The sequence below is a fragment of the Narcine bancroftii genome, chromosome 8, assembly GCF_036971445.1.
Source record: "Narcine bancroftii isolate sNarBan1 chromosome 8, sNarBan1.hap1, whole genome shotgun sequence".
Classification (NCBI taxonomy): Eukaryota; Metazoa; Chordata; class Chondrichthyes; order Torpediniformes; family Narcinidae; genus Narcine; species Narcine bancroftii.
Window position 1 is genome coordinate 162198966 of NC_091476.1, and position 25719 is coordinate 162224684.

Here is a 25719-nt window from a genome sequence, read left to right on the forward strand (position 1 = left end):
TATTATTGAAGTATAGAACTGAATGTCTGTATTGAAAGAGAGTTTGGTGACCTTACTGTGAAAAAATGTAGCTATCATAATGTTAGAGTGATAACATTATTGATACAATTACTGATTTTGGTCTCCAAAGTAATGGAGGTAGTGTAATTCCTTTTACTTATTGCTGGTGAGGTGATGGAAACAGCCCACAATAAACTAAAAATTCACAGGCTAAACAGATTGATAATGTGGTGAGGTTACAATTGGATCAATGTGGGGGGGCTTGAGTGGACTGAAGGACATACTTCCACTTTGCATAACTCTGACTCTCAATACCTTTTATTTTAGGTAGCATTATGGGGTTATGTGGCAAAGAAAAAAAAATGAAGAATTACTACCAGTATATGCATGGGAAATATTTCCATCTATACATTTCTTGTTCTACCTGCATTTTATTACTGGCAGGTGCTTCATGACAGTTGGGAATATTTCTAATGCAGCAATTCCTGGTGATCTAAAGGAATATTTCACAGTGAGTTCACACACAAACCTCCACAATGTTTATCATAAGTTGACAGAAAATGCAAGAATTTCAATTCCCAAGGGGTAATTTTCACCTGGCTTTAAATGGTTTCTTTTTTTCTGACAGTGCCTGTATAAAATAAGATCTGATCTGGAGTAAAACATTGCTGTCCAAGGGAAGATTACATTTAAATATAAAAAGAACTATTGGTCAGTTTGTCAGAAAGGAAACACATAATAGTGCATTTCAACATCTAAAGTGGGGAAGTAACAGCTGCCAAAATAAAATGACTTGGAATCAGTTTGATGCTGCTGTCTACATAATTTTCTTAAAGGAATATCAGCAAAATATATATAAAGTGTTTTGAACATCAGATGAAGTAAGGCAGATTTAGAAGGCATTTACAGGGTTTTCAATTCATTTATTTTTCTTCACCCCAAAAGAATGCATGCATTTTTTTTTAAGTTTGGTGTTGGCAGAGATTGCTGGCCAGTTCCCTGTAGAGATCAGTGGAAACATTTTGTGTAATTCTGTTCAAGTTTTTTTGTGGCTGTTTTGTTTAAGGGTTGGCAGGTATATAAAAGACCATTTTCCCTCCTGCTACTTCACTGGATAACTTGTGGCACTTTTCAAAGTCTCGTATTGTACCAATGTTAATGTGCTCTGGAATAATGGTTCAATTTTAGGCATACTTTTGTGTCTGAACAAAAATCCCTTATTGTTCGAGGTCTATGTTATTCTCCAAATGAGATGTTTCTGGATGAAGTAATTGGGTCAATTATGTGAAGTGGTTGTTATTTCCTACCAGGGATGAGTGCTGAGGTTAATTTGTATTTAGGAACTGATGAAGCTGAACTTTTAAATTTGGAAAGTACAATTCCCAAGTTAAAATCCCGGTAGTTTTATGTCTGCATATCAGTGGAGGCTTTGATCTCGTGTAAGATTTGTAGAAGTAATTTTTTTTTTTGATGAGCTGGTAAGTGTATGTATCATTGCAAAGCTTATGGCATTTCCTGACTAGACTACTAGGAATCACATTTATTCCTATATAAAGATTCATAAAGCTATTCCATCGAGGTAGATGAATCCTGACCAGGATGCCCCAGATTCCAACACATATGTTATCAACAGCAATGCCTTAATTTTCTGTATCACTTTAACGCAGTAAAATATTCCAAACTATGTCAATGGAGTGAGTCCAAAGAAAGAGCTATTGGAGTTGGCTTTGTAGAGCTGGGAGAGGGGGAGCTGGAAGCTTCATTGTAATTCATTGACTGGGTGTGGGATTTTATACTGGATCAGCATGTATTGGCCATCCTTAATTTCCCTTGAGGGTGGTAGTGAATCACCTTCTTGAACCTGAGCAGCCCTCATGGTGAACATCGATTTTGTCAAAAAGATGGATTTTAAAGCAAAACACAAATGAGTAGGAAAAACTCAGCAGGTCACGCAGCATCCATGGGAAGTAAAAGGTAACCTATGTTTTGGGACTGAGCCCTTTGTCAGGAATCAGGGAAAACAAGTAAACACAAATAAAAAGGTGGGGGGGGGCACGGTTGGGAGGGGGGGAAGAGGAGAGAAGAGGGGGAAGAGGAGAGAAGAGGGAGGAAGGGGAAGGGGAAAGAGCACAGGGTAACAGGTAAGATAAGAGGTCATAGGTGAAGAGAGGGTAGAAGCTGAGAAATGCTGAGAGGTCAGAGGGCTAAGAAATGAAATGGTGTGGGGAACTAAAGGAAAGGAGAGAGAGGGAGAGTGAGACGGGGGGGGTGCTAATGGAAATTGAAGAAGCAAAGCTGGGAATCTAAAACATAAACAGGAAATGCTGAAGATACTCAGCAGGTCAGGCAGCTCTGACTTGAAATGTTAGTTATATTTTTTTCAGACCTGAAGAGAATTTCAGTTGGAGTTTAATATAGGTCCTCAAGCTGGAAAGGGATGGATGATGATTTGAGTATGGTTATGAACAACTTTAAGGGCAACCATCAGAAGTGCTGCCAAGCAGATGAAATGCAGAAATGACAAGGATGGAGAAAGTTTTAAAGATAGGAAAAGATGAGAGAATGAAGCAAAAAAGTGATGATCAGCTCGTATGTGTGTCAAGCCCAAAGGCAATGGGTAATGAAAATTGGCTTGATTTAGGATATGGACAGCATAATTTGGGAGTAGAGGATTATAGGAGACCAGATGGATGAATTTTGGATATTCAAAATTAATGGCCAGATAATTGATCTGACAGTACAGAAACATTAGATAGAATGAAAAAGGTGGTGGAGAATTGGCAATAGATGGATGTCATTGGCATACATGTGAAACCCAATGCCATATCTTAGATGATGTCAAATAAATCAAGATAGTGATGGAGGCAGTTGATTGGCAAGTGAATGAGAAAAAAAAGGGTCAGTTGAAGGAAGATGCATCATACAGGGTGGAGTTAGAGATGGCTAGAGAGGGTCATAAGAGGAGACTAAAGCTATTAGTGCTGGAGTCTGATAAGTGGAGAAGATGACAATGGTGATGCAATGTAAGCACTGAAGGGGCAGATGAAAAACTAATGGGAGCAGATGGACCTGAAATTGTGGGGAAGCAGGGGGTGGGGGAAATGTGGGCCTGGGTGAATCCTATTGGTGACATGCATTTGATTTTTCATATGAATTATAAAAAACTAAACCTTTTCAATCGTCATATGAACTAAAATTTGTGAAGGGCAGACAAAACAACATGAAAAATCAATCTGCTCTAATTGTTACACTACACACTGCAATGTGCTCCTATTCTATTACATTGCATTGCTGCATGCACATTAGAAATGATTTGCTGAATTGCTCACAAAAAAAATGTATTGTTCCAGGTATAATTTGCCAATGAACTTGAACTTAATTGTTTGTTAACAGGTGGTATTATTCTATGAGACTAAAGAGTCAAAAATTAAATGTTTCAACTGATTCTAAATAGCATTTGGAATTCAACTAAATGTACATAACTTTGTTGACTTGACTTGATCTTGTTTGCAAAGTCAAGTATATTAATATCCGATTGCATAAGTACAACCCATTGAAACTGCATTCTCCGGTCCTGTACTGTGGATTGTGGAAGGTCATGTGGCCTTTCCACCTGGACCCTGGTGGGAGTGTAGATTGTGAGGATAATATGGCCTCTCTGTCTGGAATCTGGGGGGGAATGTGAATGGTGAAGTCATGTGACCTCTCTGGTTGGAACCTAATCGGAAGTCACCTCACCTGCCAATTATCTGCCCACAGGTGAGGCTGACACACGATTGGTCACGTGGACAAGCCTTGCATTAAAAAAACCTAGCACATGCAGTCTTTCCCCTCTCTCTGTTTGCTGTTGCTCCATGGAGACCATCACTGAACTCCAGGCTGCAGGGCATGAACAGCTCCAGAGGGCCGAATGCAATGGGGCCCAACACAGATCCCATGCTGTGGGCAATGCTGGAGACCAGGCCCATTTGATAAACTTATTAGTTGTAATTAATTTACTGTTTCTAAGTGTGTTGTGCCTGCTAGAGATAGAGAGAATTGATGGTACTGTGTTTAACCCTCACGTTCCCAATCAGGAATTGAGAATGTTTAATAGTGATATATTTGCAGCCAATGTGTAGTTTTTTGTTTGTTATTCTAGGTTGATCTGTGTGAGTGTGCACTCTTTTGTGAATTCCCCAGTGTGCAAATAAGAACACTGTTTGTTGATAATATGTGTCCAGCCTTGATTCTTTTTGAACTCATCAAACCTATTCTTGAACACAACAGGTCCTCAGGGCAAGACATGCAGACATACAACCAGATATAACACAAATACAGACAGACAATACATCAGCAGGACTAGTATTCATATATACAAATAAATAAATATACTTTTGTAGATATGAGACTTTCAGATGGTTAGTGTAAGCAGTTCCTTTGGTCATTCAGCATTCTTGATACCTGTAGGAAGAAGCTGTTTCTCAGCCTGGTGGTACTGGCTCTGGTACTTCTGTATCTCTATCCCAAAGAGAGCAGCTGAAAGATGCTGTGTGCAGGGTGGAAGTGGTCCTCAATGATTTTGTGTGCTCTCTTCAGACAATGATCCTGGTAGATCACATCAATTGGAGGGGAGACTCCAGTGATCCTCTCTGCCACTCTAATGGCCTTGTGGATTGACCTCTGATCAGTTTCTCTTCAGCAATCATACACTGTGATGCAACAGGCTAGGACACTCTTGATAGAACTTCTTTAGAAGGTTGACATGATGGTGGCTGGTAGTCTTCCCCGTTTCAGTCTTCTCAGGAAAAGCAGTCACTCTAAGGAACTTAGTGTGCTCTGCTCGCTCCACGACAGAGTTATTGATGATCGTTTCTGGTGTTAATTTTTTTTCCAGAATGGACACAAATTTGGAAGACTTCAACAGTGACTAATATCAAATTTTAAATACAAGAAAGTAGGAGCAGGAAGAGCCAACAGGTCCTTTGAGTCTGCCCAGCCATTCTATATGATCACGACTGGCCTCAACTTCTCTTCTGTACCAGTTCCCCGGAATCCTCATTTCCTTTATCTTTCAGGGCCCAAGTGAATATTATCTTCTGGTTAATTGTGACTTGCAAGGATGTTGACGGAGGCAGATCTGGCAATGGCAATACTGTTCAATTTCACCTATACTATTGTGGACATCTTACTGGGAATGACCATTACCTGGCATTTGTATTGCACAAATCTTACTTGCATTTTCTAGAATTTATTGCAAGTTCTGCATTTACGACGTAATATAAAGCAAGTATCAGCAAACTTAACAGTTCTGCTATCAAGGGGAGGTCACTGATAAATGGCAGAATCTGGGTAGGTCAAAGACACTGATTTGAGAAACTTCTGAGATGTAATGATTGGCATTCAATGACTATAATATTCTTCTCTTGTGGAATATAGGATTCCCATCAGACTATAGCATTCCTTCTGATTTTCACTGATTTCAATTTTACTTAGGCTCCTCATTGTTAAAACATTGCAATATGCTTCTTGATGCCAAGACCATTTTGTCTTGTTTCACTAAGAGACCATCTTTTACACTGGACCAAGGCTGCAATAAGGTCTGGAGTCAAGCAGTGAGCAGATATTAAACAGTGCCACTTGGTTGCTCTTTCTCCAACCCCTTTCATCCTTACTTTGAGCATGCATGGGAAGGCTAAGCAGTGGAATGAGCCCTTTAATAATGTCTAAAATGATATTTCTGAGCATCACTTTATATTTTTGATGCACTTAGTGCGTGTCTATAAAAAAACATTTCTGTATGTGCCCTGCACTTTAATAATTTAAAGTAGGTTGATACACAGTAATTGCTGAGTCTGGGTTTGCCTGGCTTATTGTGGACAATTGTGCATTTTTTTTGCAGTGTTAGGCTTGTGTGTTGCAGCTGCTCTGGAACAGCTTTGCTAAGGGTGTGGCTCACACTGGCGCAGATGTACAGCAAGAAATAGTGTCGGTCCCATTAATCTTCACTGCTTTCACTGTGCTCAGCAGTTTATTAACTTCACAAGTAGTGATTCACTTTGGTCAAAGACACTTCTCAAGAGATGCAAGTTTTAGGATAGCAAGATGGCGGTGAGTGAATACGGTCACAAATGTTTCAACCTTGTATTTGGGACTCACCGATGTTGGGCAAGAGATAATAGGTACTCTTTCCATAATCTCCACATCCTTCTTGTAATTGCCCAGAATATTTGAAACATGGCCTTACCAAAATTTTATATGGCTGCAAAAATGATATCCTTACTTTTATGTTCAATGCCCCATCTAATGAAGACAAGCAAGCCATATGCCTTCTCCACTCCAACTACTTGCATGGCCACTTTTAAGGATCCCTTTGCACATTAAGATTCCTGCCATTAACTGTACGTTCCCTTTACATTTTACCTTCCAAAGTGCAACCCCTCACTCTTAGCTAGATTAAACTCCATCCTCCATTTCTTTGTATTCTTTGATAGCCCTCAAAATTATCCACAGCATCACCAACGTTCATGTCATTTGCAGATTTACTAATTTAACACCTACCTTTTCATCCAGGTCATTTATATAAATCACAAACCACACAAGTCCCAACACTGATCCTTATGGAACATTTCTCCTCACAGGTACTTAAAATAACATCCTTCTACCCTCTCTTCTATGGACAAGCTAATTCCAAATCCAAAGTATAAATTCACTGTAGGTCCCGTGTATCTGTATCTGTTGGATAAGTTCTCCATGAGGAGCCTTGTCAAATGCCTTACTAAAGTTCCTGTAGACAACATCTACTGCCTGACTCTCATCAACCTCCTTTCTCACTAGATTTGTAAATCATTAACTGCCCTGCACATATCCTTGCTGATTGTCCCTAATCTGACCACACATTTCCAAACGTGCACAAATATTTATCACGAGGTACCCTATCCAAGTTTCACGATCATTGATGTGAGGTTCAACAGCCTATAATTTACTGGATTATGCCCATCTCCCTTTTTTTTTAATTTTTTTTATTTTTCACACCATAAACCACATTGACCATGATACATAGATTTTCCTTTTCAAATATATACAGTGTAATTTTCTCCACCGCCCCTCCCTCCTCCCATCCCACCCTCCCTACCTCCCCCCCATTCATTTAAAGTACAAAATCTAAGATACATTAAACCAGTCAAACAATGTTGTCATTCAATAAAAATAAACAAGAAATTCCACTGAGTCAATTCTTTTCATTTCCTTCTCCTTTCGTTATTTTAGGTGGTAGATGTCCCCGGTAGGTTTTCTCTATTGTGTTTCATGTATGGCTCCCATATTTGTTCAAATATTTCAATATTATTTCTTAAATTATATGTTATTTTTTTTCTAATGGAATTCATTTATTCATTTCTATATACCATTGTTGTATTCTCAAATTATCTTCTAATTTCCAGGTTGATATAATACATTTTTTTTGCTACGGCTAAAGCTATCTTAACAAATCTTTTTTGTGCACCATCCAAATCAAGTCCAAATTCTTTGTTTTTTATGTTTTTTGGTATATTGTTTTCTGTAATTTTATTTAATATCTGGTTTAGATCTTCCCAAAATTTTTCTACTTTCTCACATGTCCAGATTGCATGGATTGTTGTTCCCATTTCTTTTTTACATCGAAAACATCTGTCAGATACAGTTGGGTCCCATTTATTTAACTTTTGAGGTGTAATGTATAGCCTGTGTATCCAGTTAAATTGTATCATACGTAACCTCGTGTTTATTGTATTTCTCATAGTTCCAGAGCATAACTTCTCCCATGTTTCCTTCTTTATCTTTATATTTAAATCTTGTTCCCATTTTTGTTTAGTTTTACCATTTGTTTCCTCATTCTCCTTTCCTTGCAGTTTAATATACATATTTGTTATAAATTTTTTGATTATCATTGTATCTGTAATCACATATTCAAAATTACTTCCCTCTGGTAACCTCAGACTGCTTCCTAATTCGTCCTTCAAGTAGGATCTCAGTTGGTAATATGCCAACACTGTATCTTGAGTTATATTATATTTATCCTTCATTTGTTCAAAGGATAATAATCTATTTCCTGAAAAACAATTTTCTATTCTTTTGATCCCTTTTTTCTCCCATTCTCTAAAGGAAAGGTTATCTATTGTAAAAGGGATTAACTGATTTTGCGTCAGTATTAGTTTTGGTAATTGATAATTTGTTTTATTCCTTTCTACGTGAATCTTCTTCCAAATATTGAGCAGATGATATAATACTGGAGAACTCTTACGTTGTACCAATTTTTCATCCCATTTATATAATATATGTTCAGGTATCTTCTCCCCTATTTTATCTAGTTCTAATCTAGTCCAATCTGGCTTTTCCCTTGTTTGATAAAAATCTGATAGGTATCTTAATTGTGCGGCTCTATAATAATTTTTAAAGTTTGGCAGTTGTAAGCCTCCTTGTTTATACCATTCTGTTAATTTATCTAGTGCTATCCTCAGTTTCCCCCCTTTCCATACAAATGTCCTTATTATTTTCTTTAACTCCTTGAAGAATTTCTCTGTCAAGTGTATTGGCAATGCCTGAAATAGGTATTGTATCCTTGGGAAAATGTTTCATTTTAATACAGTTTATCCTTCCTATTAATGTTAGTGGTAAATCTTTCCAATGCTCTAAATCGTCCTGTAATTTTTTCATTAGTGGATAATAATTGAGTTTATATAGATGGCCGAGGTTTTTATTTATTTGTATACCTAGGTATCTTATTGCTTGCATTTGCCATCTGAATGGTGATTCCTTCTTAAATTTTGAGAAATCCGCATTATTCATTGGCATTGCTTCACTTTTATTTGCGTTAATCTTATAACCCGACACTTCTCCATATTCCTTCAATTTCTTATATAATTCTTTTATTGATAATTCTGGTTAAGTATACTATAACATCATTTGCAAATAAACTGATTTTATATTCCTTGTCTTTTATTTTTATCCCTTTTATTTTATTTTCTGTTCTTATCAATTCTGCTAGTGGTTCTATAGCTAACGCGAACAATAAGGGTGATAGTGGACATCCCTGCCTTGTTGATCTGCTTAAATTAAATTGCTTTGATATATATCCATTTATTGTCACTTTCGCCAATGGCCCCTTATATAATGCTTTAATCCAATTAATATACTTCTCTGGTAAACTGAATTTTTGCAATACTTTGAATAAATAATTCCATTCTACTCTGTCAAAGGCCTTCTCTGCGTCTAAAGCAACTGCTACTGTTGGCGCTTTACTCCCTTCTACTGCATGAATTAAGTTAATAAATTTACAAATATTGTCTGTTGTCCGTCTTTTTTTAATAAAACCAGTTTGGTCTAGATTTATCATTTTAGGTACATAATCTACTAATCTGTTTGCTAATAGTTTAGCTATTATCTTATAATCTGTGTTAAGTAATGATATTAGTCTATATGACGCTGGTAGAAGTGGATCTTTCCCTTGCTTTGGTATTATTGTAATTATTGCTGTTTTACATGAATCTGGTAAGCTTTGTGTGTTGTCAGTCTGGTTAATTACTTCCAGGAGGGGAGGAATTAATAAATCTTTAAATGTTTTATAGAATTCTATTGGGAATCCATCCTCTCCTGGTGTTTTATTATTTGGTAGTTTTTTTATTATCTCTTGTATTTCTACTGTTTCAAATGGTTCTGTTAATTTATTTTGTTCCTCTATTTGTAATTTTGGTAGTTCAATTTTAGTTAAAAATTCATCTATTTTGTCTTCTTTCCCTTCGTTTTCAGTTTGGTATAATTGTTCATAGAATTCTCTAAAGTTTTCATTAATCTCTGTTGGATTATATGTGATTTGTTTGTCTTTTTTCCTTGATGCCAATACCATTTTCTTAGCTTGTTCTGTCTTAAGCTGCCATGCTAGAATTTTGTGCGTTTTTTCCCCTAGTTCATAATATTTGTTTTGTCTTCATTATGTTCTTCTCCACCTTATATGTTTGTAGTGTTTCATATTTTATTTTTTTATCTGCCATTTCTCTTCTTTTAGTTGTGTCTTCCTTCATTGCTAATTCTTTTTCTATATTTACTATTTCCCTTTCCAACTGCTCTGTTTCCTGATTGTAGTCCTTCTTCATCTTGGTTACATAACTTATTATTTGCCCTCTGATGAATGCTTTCATTGCGTCCCATAGTATAAACTTATCTTTCACTGATTCCGTATTTATTTCAAAGTACATTTTAATTTGTCTTTCAATTAATTCCCTAAAATCCTGCCTTTTAAGTAGCATGGAGTTTAATCTCCATCTATACATTCTTGGAGGGATGTCCTCTAATTCTATTGTCAATATCAAGGGGGAATGGTCCGATAATATTCTAGCTTTATATTCTGTTTTTCTTACTCTATCTTGCATACGAGCTGATAACAGAAATAGGTCTATTCTTGAGTATGTTTTATGTCTACCCGAATAATATGAATATTCCTTTTCCTTTGGGTGTTGTTTCCTCCATATATCCAAAAGTTCCATTTCTTGCATCGATTTAATTATAAATTTGGTTACTTTGTTCTTTCTGTTAATTTTTTTCCCAGTTTTATCCATATTTGAATCCAAATTAAGGTTGAAATCCCCTCCTATTAATATGTTCCCTTGCGTGTCTGCTATCTTCAAAAAAATATCTTGCATAAACTTTTGATCTTCTTCGTTAGGTGAATATACATTGAGTAGATTCCAAAACTCCGAATATATCTGACATTTTATCATTACATATCTCCCTGCTGGATCTATTATTTCCTCTTCTATTTTAATTGGTACATTTTTACTGATTAATATAGCTACTCCTCTAGCTTTTGAATTATATGACGCTGCTGTTACATGTCCTACCCAATCTCTCTTTAATTTCTTATGCTCCATTTCAGTTAAATGTGTTTCTTGCACGAATGCTATATCAATTTTTTATTTTTTTCAGTAAATTTAGCAGTTTCTTCCTTTTGATTTGGTTATGTATTCCATTAATATTTAAAGTCATATAGTTCAACGTAGCCATTTCATACTTTGTTTATCTTCCCTTTCCGTTTCCTCATCATCACCTTTCCTTCTTATCCATTTCTGCTTTCTTGTTTTGAACACTTTATAAGACAACATTTCTAAAACATCAAACATTTTCCTTATTCTCCTATTTATAACTTCTTTAACCCCATTCTCCCCTCCCCCTCCTGAGTTGCCCTTTATCCCATGTCGGGCGACCACATTTCCCCTCTCAATTTGGATTTGCGAATTCACTCGCAAGCGTGAACTGATTTTGCAGTGACCATAACTCCTCCCCACCCAGCCCTCCCGGAAAAGATTTCAATTTTCATATATAACAAAGGTCACTCTTTTAATTCCCTCCTTATTTCCTCTATTCCCTTTCATTCCCTTATTAATTCTTATCTATACTCTATATATTTTCTTCTAAATACGGATACACTCATGTATACACATATATACATACACATCTATTATATATATATATATATATATATATATACACACACACCCATATACACACATACATATAGTTCGTGGTCATTTTTACTCTCATTACATGTCTTCATCTCTCTGCTTGTTTTGTAGTTGTTCTGCAAATTTTCGTGCTTCCCCTGGATCCGAGAATAGTCTGTTTTGTTGCCCTGGAATAACTATTTTCAGTACCGCTGGGTACTTTAACATAAATTTATATCCTTTTTTCCATAGGATCGTTTTAGCTGTATTGAATTCCTTTCTCTTTTTCAGGAGTTCAAAACTTATGTCTGGATAGAAAAAAATTTTTTGACCTTTGTATTCCAGTGGCTTTTTGTCTTCTCTTATTTTCTTCATTGCTTTCTCCAATATATTTTCTCTTGTTGTATATCTTAAGAATTTTACTAAAATGGATCTTGGTTTTTCCTGTGGTTTCAGGGCTAGTGTTCTATGTGCCCTCTCTATTTCAATTTCTTCCTGTAATTCTGGTCTTCCTAGGACCCTGGGGATCCAATCTTTTATAAATTCTCTCATATTCTTGCCTTCTTCATCTTCCTTAAGGCCCACTATCTTTATATTATTTCTTCTATTATAGTTTTCCATTATATCTATCTTCTGAGCTAACAGCTCATGTACCTCAAACTTTTTTTATTAGATTCTTCCAATTTCTCTTTTAAGTCCTCTACTTCCATTTCTATGATTATTTCTCGTTCTTCCACATTATCCACTCTTTTTCCTATCTCTGATATGACCAATTCTATTTTATTCATTTTTTCTTCTGCACTCTTAATTCTTCTTTTTATCTCATTAAATTCTTGTAATTGCCATTCTTTCACTGATTCCATATATTCTTTAAAAATATATATCCATTGTCCTGCCTTTCCCTTCTTCTTCCATTTCTCTATGTTCTTCTTCTTCCTCTGGGTTGGCCATCTGTTGTCTCCTTGTTTTCTTTTTGCTCTCTTCTTTCTTGTTCTCTTTATTTTCTATGTTCTCTTCCTGTTGCTGTGTTGTAGCTGTCACTCTCAGCTGTGGAGATCGACTCCTCAGCTGTTCCCCCCTCCCATCAGTGTTTTTTTTTTCATGCGCATCACGCATGCACGACTCCTCACGCATGCGCGGCTGCGCACTTTTACTCGGCTCCGCGAGCCATTTTTGTAGTCCCGAACTCGGGACTTCCACCGACCTTAGGGAGCGGGCTTCTCTCTCCGCGGCAGGCCTCCTCGGACAGGTAAGGCCTTCATCTTCTTCTTCCGTCGTTCTTTCATCTTCTCTTCTTCCCGTTGCTTTCGACTTTTCTATCTTCGCTGCCATTTTCTTCTCACCTTTACTTTTACTTTGTTTTAATTTTTATTCTTGTACCTTCGTGTTTTGTGCATTTTTTTTCAACTTTTTCGGAGGGGGCTGGAATTCCCTGACCGGCCACTACTCCATCACGTGACTCCCCCCCATCTCCCTTCTTGAAGGCATAACATTGGCTACTCTCCAGTTCTCTGGGACATCAAGGCCACAGCAATCACTTCACTTGCCTCTTTCTATAACCAAGGATAGATCAGGAATATATTCCATCAGGTCCAGGAGACTTTTCCAGTGCTCTTCACTTAGCACAATCGCTTTCTTAACCTTAAAATGCCTAACACATGAGCATTCCCCACATTATGCTCCATAATGCAAACCTCTATGTCCTTCTCCATGGTGAATACCAATGCACTCATTTAGTACCTTGCCCACTTCCTCTTACTCCAAGTTCCTTGAAAGATCCTATCCTCTCCCTAGTTATCCTCTTGTTTTCAATGCTGTACAAAACGCCTTAGGATGCTCTTTAATTTGTTCATTAGGAATGTTTAATGTCCCCTTTTGGCCTTCCTAATGCCCTGCTTGAGTCCTTTTCCTCCAATCCTTTTATTCCTTCAGGACCCTATATGCTTTTTTTTGACTGGATTCATGACCTCTCTTGACATCCAAGGTTTTCTTATTTAGCATCCTCATCCTTCCTCCTTACTGGGATATGCTAGTCCTGAATACTAATTAGCTGGTCCTTGAACAGCTCCCAAATAAGTTGTAGACTTCTTCAATAACAGCTGCTTCCAATGAACTCTCCCTAGCTCTTGCCCAATAACATCATAGTTTGTCCTCACCCAATTTAGTATTTTCCCGAGAGTTCTAGGCTCATCCTTATATCTTGAAACTTGTCACGACGCAGTTTTAAGGTGACAAATTAACCTTTCACAACACCGAAAGCTGGAAACATGAATCAAATGTGAATCTATAATGCAAACCCTGCAGAAAGAGAGCGTGAGAGAGATTATAAACTGGAAGGCCACCTTGACCAATTTAGGCCAATTAAAGATGCTTAAAAATAGAGTCACATAATCCATGACCACAAGGACCTCTGATCTCCCGCTGGATATTATTATTGTTAAAAATTATACAATTCCAGCATGGCACTGCTGTTGGAAGAATGGGCAATTCATAAAGTACAAAGAAACATCAGCAAATCTTGCTGGCGAGACTCAGTTGGTAGTATTCTTCCCATAGAGTAAGATTATAATACAAGTTTGCCGATGACATCACAGTTGTCGGCAGAATCACAAACAGCAATGAGGAAGTGTATAGGAGGGAGATAGATCTGCTCGTTGAATGGTGTAACAACAACCTTGCACTCAACATCAGCAAAACCAAGATGATGATTGTGGACTTCAGGAGAAAGTCAGGGGAACATGACCCAGTCCTTGAGGGCTCAGTAGTGAAGAATTTCCTGGGTGTCAACATCTCTGAGGATCTGACCTGGAGCCTCCATATTGATGCAATCACAAAGAAGGCTTGCCAGCGGCTATACTTTGTGAGGTGTCATCGGAGATTTGGTATATCACTGGTAAACTTCCACATGTGTACTGTGGAAAGCATTCTGGCTGGTTGCATCCCTTCTAGGTATGGAGGTGCCAACTCTCAGGACAAGAATAAACTCCAGAGGATTGTTAACTCAGTCTGCGACATCACAGGCACCAGACTTCACTCCATTGAGGACATCTACACAAGGTGGTGTCTTAAAAAATGCAGCCTCAATCCTCAAAGACCCCGATCACCCAGGCCATACCCTCTTCACTCTGCTACCTTTGGGGAAAAGGTACAGGAGCCTAAAGACGAGCACTCAATGGCACAAGGACAGCTTCTTCCCCACTACCATCAGATTCCTGAATAATCAATGAACCAAAGACGCTGTCTTATTTTTCGTGCACTATTATTTTTATGGTCATGCCGTAAGATGGTTTATAATACGAACATTTGCCCCGTGACGCTGCTGCAAGACTCCAAATTTCATGACTTGTTCATGACAATAAATTCTGATTCTGATAATATTGCAGCACCCAAACTATGCTACCTCAGTACTGTTGATCACGGGCACAGCACTTGCTGACATTGATGTACAAACAGTCCAACATAGCATGTTGAGACACAAACTGTGCTTCATAATGGATGGCGTGGGGCTTTGCCAGACCATAGTCTGTATATGAACAGACATTTCTATGTGGAAATAGTGAAAATGCATATATCACTTCCTCACTTCCAAAAGAATGGGTTACCACAAGGACTTTTAATCCAGATTAACCAACAACCAACGCCTACCAAATGGCAGCATTTTATCTGTGCTGAGTCCTTCTTCAGAGGCACATTCTGGAGACACAGAAGTCTAGGGAAAAGGCAGTAAGATGTCAGATTGCTACCCATATATGCTATTGGACAATCTAGCACTCACCCACCTGGAAAATAAAGACTCGCATGTTCAAATGTTTATTGGCTTCAGTTCGGCATTCAACACAATCATCCCTCAATAGCTGATAAGGAAGTTGGGCCTGCTGGGACTAAACACCTTCCTTTGCAATTGGATTCTTGACTTCCTGATGGGGAGACCTCAAGCAGTCCGGATTGGAATCAGCATCTCCAAGACTATCACAATGAACATGGGGGCTCCCAGGGCTGAGTCCACTGTTGTTTTGCTCTGCTAACCCACAATTGTACAGTCAAACGCAGCTCAAACTGCATTATCAAGTTTGCTGACATCACTACAGTGGTGGGCCTTAACAGTAAGGACGAAGTGCAGACACTAATGAACTGGTGCAGAGCAAACAAACTGTATCTGAATGTTAAAAAAGAGATGGTTATCAACTTCAGGAGGGCGCAAGGAGATCACGTCCCCCTGACGATTGTCAGCACTACCTTTGAGGCTGTCAAGAGTATCAAGTTGCTCGGTGAGCGGAGAACCTAATCTGGCCCCGTAACACCAGTTCCATAGCCAAGAAAGCCCAGCAGCACCTCTACTTCCTGTGAAGGCTGATCTCCCACCCTCCATCCTCATTACATTCTACAGAGGAAGTATTGAGAGAATCCTATGCAATTGTATCACTTCAGAAAGCTGTACCACCTCAGACCGCAAGACCTGCAGAGGATAGTAGTGAAGTAAGCGGAAAAGATCATTGGGGAACCTCTTCCTAGCATGAAGGACATCTACTGCACTCGATACAGGTGGAAAGCAATTAACATTGTGAAAGACTCCACAGATCCCACCTGTAAACTGTTCTCCCTTCTGCCATCTGGCAGAAGGTACTAAAGTACTCGGGCCCTTTACGTCCAGAATGGGAAACAGCTTTTTCCCCCAAGCCATCAGACTCCTGAACTCCCAGTATACATGTATATAATGCGCTGTGGACTTTCAGTGTATACGTCTTAATATTTTAGTGTGTTAACTTCTTTCCCAACATCTATGTAAATATGCTCCATGGTCCTGGAGAAACGCTATCTCATCCTACTGTGCAAGCATAGTATGAACAATAAAGTTGACTTGACTTGTATAGGATGACTACAGAATTTCTCCCCAAAATTGAGTGATACCCTTTGAATAAGAGGACCCCCCCCCCACCAAAACAAAATCTGACATTTACAGCTGACCAGTAAATGCTGTCAAAACCAAATCACAATATTTTAATAACAAATTAAAGATTTACATTTTATTTGGATATTTAAAAACCACCATCGCTTCCTGCAACAGGCTGTTTAAAGCCTGTACAGAGCTGACAGCAGTTGAACCTGGTAGATGGATCCCACAGAGGAGTACTGAAACTTCTCAAATAATTAATGGGGCATGCGTGAGATTGCATCAGAGCTGGGAAGAATTTTAGACCTTTTGTATAGGATGACCTGGTTTTAAGGTGAACATTTTGTCTTGTGGATTGTCCTATACAATGGCATATATGGTAATCATCTAAAATCCATTTGTGAATGACATATGAATACTCTGCCTTGATAGCTCCAATGATATTAATAGCATCATCTAAAACCATCCATTTGATAGAAGTATTGAATAAAGATGATGAAAATTTACATTTGATGGATCACAGATTGAGTGAGACTTGGCAGACGCAGGTTTCTCCACAGAAGATAAACCTGATTTTCAAGCTAAAATAGAAAATGCTGGAAATATTCCACAGATCAGAGTATCTGTAGAGAGAAATACAAGAGTTAACATTTCACGTTGAAAACATTGCATCAGAACCAAAACAGAAATCAAACTTTAAAAAAAAAAGTTACAGAAAAGGGTGGACCCGTGGGACATGCTGAAAAAAAAATTATGAAGGCCGATTTTCCACAAGATTCGGAATTGTATTTTCTGGGGAACATTATAGTTGTGTGTTTTAAAATGCCTTCGCAGTAGCCAGGAAATGTATAGGTCACTTGGAACTCCAATTTCCAACTAAATATTAGACGATGGAATACAGAAATGCATATTCTCCTGAAGAAAATCACATACAATTTAAGGAGGAAATATGACACATTTGTTAGGGTACGGCAATTCTATCTGCAACACATTGGTACACAGATATAATTATACCCCTTCTGAATAAAATAAAGGCATTCCTGGCCAGTAGTGGAATGATTAAGAAAAATGAAGTGGGTCATGGTGCAGATAATCTGCTCTTGAATTATATTCTCTAAAAATAAAGTGAATAAATTATTCTAAAATAAATGTTTAAATATGATTATTTTGTGCTGTGTATTGTGTGTAGCATAACCCAAAGAAATGCTGTTTCATCTAGTTTTTTTATGTGGTCAGATGATAAACTTGAAGTTGAATTAAAAAACTTTAGATGAGCTGAGAGCTGGCATCTGCAAATTGAAACACTGTTCCTTGAGCTCATTTTTCAGTTTTGGTGAAACAGTACAAGGCCAAAAAACTGAGATATCAGAGTGGAAAGAGAACTGCAAGCCCAGAGACATCCTTGCAGACTGAATGGAGGCGCAGAGCACTAAAGTGCCAATAAATCACTGTTTGAACTGTAAAGATTGTTTTGGTCCTGTGTGGTGGATAAAAAAAATAAAAGAGCAGATCCGCATTTTCTGTGGTACTGGGGGAGGGGGGGGAGAGAGAGAGACACCATGAAACAGAAAGTAGGTTTTATTGGAGATGGAAGAGTGAACGTGGGAGTCACAGAGGAATGCTCCCTGCCAAAACGCTGAAAGGGAAGAAGAGAAAATGCTGAGGATGGAATCATAAAGAATGTGGTGGAAATTATGGTGGACAACTTGTTAAATGAAGGATGATGGAAAGAAAGGTGTTGGAAAAATAGGGTGAGGGCAGTAGTGTGGGACAGAGGTTGACAGCCCCATCAATCATGGTGGTGGAGAAAATAATTTCATTTACAGCTTAATACCATGACTCAAACACCATAACACATCACCATAAACTCAATCTTTCAGAGACCATTCCCTTTGTCCTATCCATCCCTCTCCCACTCTCTCTTTGTAAGATAAAACTTGCTTTCCAGCAGTGTCTGCCTTTATCTGGGTGACACTTCATTATCAGTACCACCTTCCTGTTTGAAACCACACCTTCCCTCTGGCACATTGAAGCCCTTGACTCCACAGTGAATTCAACAATTTCAGAGAACTAACATTTCCTGTCTGTGTCAGAACTGATCATTTCTGATCCACCTTAACTCAATTTTTGTCCCTCCACAGATGCTGTCAGGCCTGTTGGTTATTTCAGGCATCCTCGTGTTTTCTCAGGAACTCCAGTTTCAGCATTTCTAACTGCCCTCATTAATAAATTAAACAGCAAGCCTCAGTCCCCACCCTTTCATAGGAAGGCATCCTCGTGTTTTCTCAGGAACTCCAGTTTCAGCATTTCTAACTGCCCTCATTAATAAATTAAACAGCAAGCCTCAGTCCCCACCCTTTCGTTTCTCTCTACAGATACTCTGATCTGTGGAATATTTCCAGCATTTTCTATTTTAGCTTGAAAATCAGGTTTATCTTCTGTGGAGAAACCTGCGTCTGCCAAGTCTCACTCAATCTGTGATCCATCAAATGTAAATTCTCATCATCTTTATTCAATACTTCTATCAAATGGATGGTTTTAGATGATGCTATTATTCTCTCCACTCCTCCCCTCACCCAACCTTTGCTGTAACTTTTCACAAAGTACAAATCGTATTTTGCAAGAATTGTTTCCCACCCCCCACCTCACACAGAGCAGTTTTTTTAAAATTGACATTTCATGACCAATCGCTCCCCATTTGTCTGTCTTTGAGGACATTGCCTCCCACTGGGCTTCAGTTCTGGAATTGAGTATGGATAATCAGAAATTATCACCTGGGGAATCAGTGGCAACTCTGTCATAGGTGACAGAGGAAAGATAACCTTATAAGTAAGTTCATCTTGTTTATTTTCCTCTTGGCTATTTGCATTGGTGGGAGTGGGTGGTCATCACAGCAAAGATAAATTATGCCCTCACCTACATTTAAATCTTCCACCAGGAATTAGCAGCACTTTTTCTGGCTTTGACTATTCATTGAGTTGAAACATTTATGCATTTCTCTCTCCACAGAATACTAACTGACTCGCTGAATACTTCCATCACTTGCTACTTTTACTGAGTTAGTTAGCACTCCAACCCACAAATTTCTAACCATGCATTTCAAACAGTAATTATAACTAATAACCAGACATGAATAATGAAGCAAATAAAACTCATAAATCAGTTCAGTTGAAAACTTAAAATCCAAGAATCCTGAGAGAAATATTAACAAAGCCAAAGAGTTACCTCATGATTCTATTGAATCTGGACACAGATTTCAGAGTTCTGGATGTCTACAGATTTATAGAGGGCACTGGAATTGTCAGGTCAAGAGATAAAGATTTCGTTGATTATTTCAGTGGCTGTCGACAGCAGGAGGTGTTGACATTGCAGCATCGTGGAAGGAAGTTAAGCTCCAGAATGAAAAGTATACTAAGATACCAAACGAAAAGATTCATTCTCAGATTCTGAGCAGCAGAGCTGCTGACAATGTGATATTTGCTGTCCAAGCTTCACTGGAACATTTTTTTTCCAAAAGATTTGCTTCCTGAAAAAACATTGGGGATTACAATAGACAACTTCAAACTGAACACAGTGATAATTTCAGATTTGCTGTATCACGTAGGAAGCTGCAGAAACATTAAATGAACTTTTATTGAATTTAGCATATTTAATTGCACAATGACGCTGACACATTGCGTTGTTCAAAAATGTTTTGGGACTGATTTTCGTTTGTATCAGTGCCAGCATTGATGGATTCCAGTTGCCCTGATGTCACTTTTCCATGGTTGGAATGTCCTAGTGAAGCCATTCACCATGTTCATCACTGACTGCACCAAAATCAGAAAGGAAGAAGTCCAAGTGCGAATGCAGAAAATGAATTTTCAATAGCATATTTCACTTCATGATTTTGTATGATTGAAGTAGACTTAAAATGACAGGAAATCACAAAAAAAAGACTGCATCTAGAAAACGGTATGTGGTAGGATTTCCATGATTAGCAGCCCGAAGTCCATAAAATACACCCAAAAGTGTTCAGGAAGCAAAACTTTTGTTGTCCAGTATAACGTAACAGCAATTCCAAACAGGATAAAATGACAGAGGGAATCTTTCACATCCCTTTCAAACTATCTCAAAGAACTTTCCTGTCCATGAGGTACATTTTGAGTATGCTCACAGGAAGCACAGTTAACAATGCCCAGCAAGTTTCCACATAAAAGAGGTGAAAAAGTCCAAAATCTGTTTCATTACAGATAACTAACTAATGGTTAGACCAGATGATGAACCAGGTACTCTTGCTACTCCTTGAATTATTACCATTATTCTATTTAACCTCATGCTAAAGTGAACCTCGACCAGTGCAGCAACTCTTCAGTTCTGCACTGGAACGCCAGTTGAAACAGGGCAGCACGGTTGGCGTAGCGGTTAGCACAATGCCTTTACAGCGCCAGCAATTGGGACTGGGGTTTGAATCCAATGTTGTCTGTAAGGAGTTTTACGTTCTCTCCATCTGCATGGGTTTTCCCTCTGTTCAAAAATGTACCAGGGAGTGTGTTAATTGGGTGCAAATTGGGCAGCAGAAACTCATGGGCCAAAATGGCCTGCTACTGTGCTGTATGTCTAAATTTTAACATTTAAATTTAAAATTGAAACAAAACTCTGAACTAGAAGTGGACGCAGGGCTGTTTGGTACCAGTGGGAGTGGTATCAACTGAGCCAGGGCTGATAACCAAGAGCAAAACTAGAATCATCAAATCCCACATCAGATGACAAAGCAAGCTAACAAGCAGCATTGTAATTAGATTTAATGATCTTTGCCGGTAAATTGTACAATTATTACCCACGAAGAGACAGCCCAAAACAATTAAACTGGATACTCATGCTGTGCAAAGCCACGTCATAAACTTGTGCATGAACTAACAGTAGTGTTCCAGTTTTCAGAACTGTTGGACGAATCCTCTGATGCATGGTCCTCTGTGGTAATGAGGATAAATCAATACCTATGGGCGCTGCTCATCTTTTCCAATGTGGTGGTCTGGGGGGGTGTATTGGCCTTCCTTTATCAGTTTTTCTCTTTGCGTTTTGATGTCTTTCAGCCTTTTTTCCTGTGAGCATGGAAACAGGAAGCGTCAATACCAGCATAACTCTCAAGGCCACGAAGATCCGGTCACTTGTAGGCAATCAAAACAAATTTGCAACATAACTGGACCATCAAGGGTATATTTACCATTTTGGTTATTTAATGGAGAAACCTGCAGGATTAAAGTTGGGGTGATATTCACACCTCAGATACATGCTTCACCAATGAATAACTTAACAACCAATCCAATAATCAGATGATTAATTTAGAAATGCATACATCAATTAAGCATTGCAAAAAATATCTCAGCACCACTATTCATGAGCAAACATCCAAGGCCTATCTACTCACCAACTTTTGCCGGTGGATACATTCAAGGAAATCCTCCAGTTCCAGTTTACACTCCTTTTTGGCTCTGATTTTACCAATTCCGTAAGCGCATTCAATCCAATCCTTCTCAAATACATGGCAACGCGCTGCCCGATTATGAGGTTGTACGCCGCTTTGGATCTGCATCCATTTGTCAACATTGATGCCCAGCTTCCCCTGGAGGTCAATTAATGGCATGGCTGGGGGGGGATTGGAACTATCTGAAATAAAATAATGTTATACATTTTGGAGCAGCAAGCATTGTTTATATCATATTGTGTGGTCAAGGCTATGAAGTGGGACTGGGAACATGATATGGCATGCCTGAGACATTACTGAGTGTTGGGACAAAGAGCCAAAGCAAAATCCCATCGTCTCTGACCAAGAATGTAGAATTCTGCCACTTTGAAACAAGGATTCAAACTAATCACAAAAAGTTTAGACAGCCGAGTATCCAGAAACTTTATATTTGAGACCATTTTGTCCATGACTTACAAAATACACACAAGTTGGAAGACTCAATAGTAGGTGCAAAGAGATGTTTGATATCATTCCAATGGAATGAATCCTCACAAGGTGTCAGGCTCTGACGGCATAGCTGGTAGGGTACAGACAATCTATACCAACTACCCGGTGTCCTCATGGACACTTTCAATCTCTCACTGCTACAGACAGAAGTTCCCACCTGCTTCAAAAGGGCATCAATCATCTCTGTGCCCAAGAAGAGCAGAGTGAGCGGCCTCAACGACTATCGCCCAGTAGCACTAACATCTACTGTGATGAATACTTTCAGAGTCATGGCCAGAATTAACGTGTACCTAAGCAAAGGACAGGACCCACTGCAATTCACCCATTATAACAATCACTCCACACCAGACACAATATCACTGGCTCGCCACTCAGTGCTTGATCACATTGAAAGCAGCAACTCATAAATACGGCTGCTCTTCATCGACTACAGCTCAGCCTTCAACATCATTATTCCCTCAGTGCTGGTCAACAAGCTCCAAACCCTGGGACCCTGCAACTGCATCCTTGACTTCCTCGTCAGAAGACCAGTCAGTACAAATTGGAAACCATGTCTCCTCCTCATTGATTGTCAACACTGGCACACCTCAAGAATGCTTAGCCCATTTCTCTATTCATTGGACACCCACGAGTGTGTGGCTAAGCACAATTCCAATGCTACTTATAATCTGCCAATGGCACCACGGTTGTCGGCAGAATTAAAAAACGGCAAAGAGGAAGTGTGCAGGAGAGAGATAGATCAGCTCATTGAATGGTGTCACACCAACAACCTGGCATTCAACGTGAGCAAAACCGAGAAGATGTTTGTGGACTTCACGAGGAAGCCAGTCCTCATTGAGGTCTCAGTGGTGGAGAGGATCTAGAATTTCAAATCTGTGGGTGTCACCATCTTTAAGGATCTGTCCTGGAGCCTTCATGTTGATGCAATCACAAAGTAGGCTCACCAGCAGCTATACTTTGTGAGGAATTTGAGATTTGGTACGTCACCCAAGACTCTTAAAAACCTCTGCAGGTGTACCGTGGCTGGTTGGTACGGACTAGAAAAAAAAAACTGGAGGGTTGTTAACTCGGCTTGCGACATAATGCGCACTTATCTTCACTCCACAGAAGCAGTGTCTTAAGAAAGGAGCTTCTATCCTCAAGGACCCCAACCACCCAGGCCATGCTCTCTTCACTCTGCTGCCAACAGGAAATAAAGTACAGGAGCCTAAAGACGAGCACTCTGTAGCACAAGGACAGCTTCTTCCCCGCGGCCATCAGATTCCTGAATGATCAATGAATCGAACACTGCCTGACTTTGACTTTTCATGCACTTTTTTTTATATAAGGTAGCTTATATAAATATTTGGACTGTGATACAATAAATTTTGTGACTTGTTCACAACAATAAATTCTGTTCTGAAAGTCGGATTCTGATTTTGCAGGGGCAACCACGTGTACCAGCCTGTGCACATAACCAGCCTGTGCACAAGGCTGCAAACATTCAAAAGAGAGCGAAATGAGTTCTTGATTTGGTAACAAATCATTTCATTCCTTTTTGGATACTTGTGCCCCCAAAGGTATTTTTACTAAAATATGCAACTCAGCTGCAATTATTTTGAACATAACCAATTCAGAGATAGATCCTGAAAATGACATTATTTTGTACAATTTATTTGTTAAAAGTCCACATTTAACTCCAGAATCCAAATTAGGTACAAGGTGAGGAGTGATTTGGCACCAGTCTCACCCACACCACCAACTTCAGTATTTTCAGGACTTACTGTTTTCAAGTTAATTATTCATTATTATTACTTGTTCTCCCAACTCCACAAATCATCACGGCTATTAATGAAACAGTGAATGATGACGAGACCAAGGATACTCCCTGTGCAACCCTGCAATTATGTCTTGGCACTGAGGTGACTGGCCTCCAAACACAATAAAAATCTTCCTCCAAAGTGAGACACCAACCATTGGATTGCTTCAATTTAATAGAAATAACCCATAACTTCAATTAAATAGAAAGTAGACGATTACACTGGCAATTTGGCAGTGACACAATCACTGTTGAAAATATTAGAAATAATACCTTTCACTTTCTCCTTTTAATATGCAAAAATATCAACTTGAGAGGAGTGGAAGCCACGGCATCAACCTCATCACTACAGGCAAGCTTTCCTCTCAATGCTACTTTGCTACCCCAACCCAACCCCATCCCATGACTCCATTGATAGCCAAAGGGGGAAAACACACCTGCATATACACCCCTAATACCTTTTCACCATAATTATCTCCCCTTTCCACCATCTTTTTGCCTCCCCTCCCCCTCCGTAACCTATCTCCCCTCTCCTCTGTGCCCCCCTCCCCTTGTGGCCCCTTCCCTCTTCCCCTTGCATCCGTGCCCCCTCCTCACATGCCACATCCCTTACCCTTCCTCGTTTCCCCCTCCCCTCCCCTCCCTTCTCCCCTCCCCTCCCTTCTCCCCTCCCTTCTCCCCTCCCTTCTCCCCTCCCTTCTCCCCTCCCCTCCCTTCTCCCCTCCCCTCCCTTCTCCCCTCCCCTCCCTTCTCCCCTCTCCCTTCTCCCCTCTCCCCTCTCCCCTCTCCCTTCTCCCCTCTCCCCTCTCCCCCCTCCCCCCCCTTCTCCCCTCCCCTCCCTTCTCCCCTCCCCTCCCTTCCCTTCTCCCCTCCCCTCCCTTCTCCCCTCCCCTCCCTTCTCTTCTCCCCTCTCCCTTCTCCCCTCTCCCCTCTCCCTTCTCCCCTCTCCCCTCTCCCCCCTCCCCTCCCTTCTCCCCTCCCCTCCCTTCTCCCCTCCCCTCTCCCTTCTCTTCTCCCCTCTCCCTTCTCCCCTCTCCCCTCTCCCCTCTCCCTTCTCCCCTCTCCCTTCTCCCCTCTCCCTTCTCCCCTCTCCCCTCCCTCCCTCCCCCTCCCTCCCCCCCTCTCCCTCTCCCCCCCTCCCCTTTCCCCTCCGTAGGCCTGAAGTCTGGTCTTGCCTGGCGTGTCCTGCTCACCATTGAGCAGGCCTCCTGGTCCCTCCCCGACCAGTGGCCGTTCCAGGCTTCCGCCACCTAATGAGCCCAACTGCGGAGACCCGGACCCCGCCGCCCCCTCTCACCTGCCGCCCTTCCAATCACCGCCTCACTTTCCGGCAGGTTGCAAAGCAGACGGGCTCTCCGACGGTCCCGTGCCTCTGTCGCCCTCTGGTGGAGCGGCGCGAAGGCGCACCCAGCCTGCGAGATGTTGCGCTTATCCAGTGCGGGCGAGGAGTCCAAGGTCATTTGGTCCTCGACGAGGAAATGGAAATAGCCTGTATTCTGTTGATATAATAACTGTTAGCCTTCGCTGTCATTGCACCATTGAACTGATAGCAACTTCTGGAGTCTACATATGAGTTGCTAATTAGGGAACTGTAAAAGATGCTGTGACTGAACCCTGCTCC

At 39.9% G+C, this 25719-nt stretch overlaps 1 protein-coding gene across 3 annotated transcripts; it reads right to left on the bottom strand.

The window, feature by feature from the left end:
* Positions 1-21110: 21110 nt before the first annotated feature.
* ndufs5 (NADH:ubiquinone oxidoreductase subunit S5) lies at positions 21111-25500 on the bottom strand. 3 transcript variants are annotated; one of them, XM_069895745.1, is made up of 3 exons: positions 25396-25500; positions 21755-21993; positions 21111-21428 (listed from the first exon to the last, which is right to left on the bottom strand). In XM_069895745.1, the coding sequence occupies exons 2-3, from the start codon at positions 21968-21970 to the stop codon at positions 21324-21326; spliced, it is 321 nt and encodes a 106-aa protein (XP_069751846.1). In that variant the 5' UTR covers positions 21971-21993; positions 25396-25500; the 3' UTR covers positions 21111-21323. The 3 variants fall into 3 exon arrangements, with proteins under 3 accessions (XP_069751846.1, XP_069751848.1, XP_069751847.1); XM_069895747.1 differs by lacking the exon at positions 25396-25500 and adding an exon at positions 25292-25389; XM_069895746.1 differs by lacking the exon at positions 25396-25500 and adding an exon at positions 25274-25380.
* Between the last annotated feature and the right edge of the window lie 219 nt (positions 25501-25719).

Excerpts from the sequence above, each read along its gene's own strand:
- ndufs5 (XM_069895745.1), bottom strand. The coding sequence starts at position 21,970 with ATGCCATTAATTGACCTCCAGGGGAAGCTGGGCATCAATGTTGACAAA. Across the intron at positions 21,429-21,754 it reads GTATCCACCGGCAAAAGTTG|GAAAAAAGGCTGAAAGACAT; the intron begins GTGAGTAGATAG and ends CCATGCTCACAG.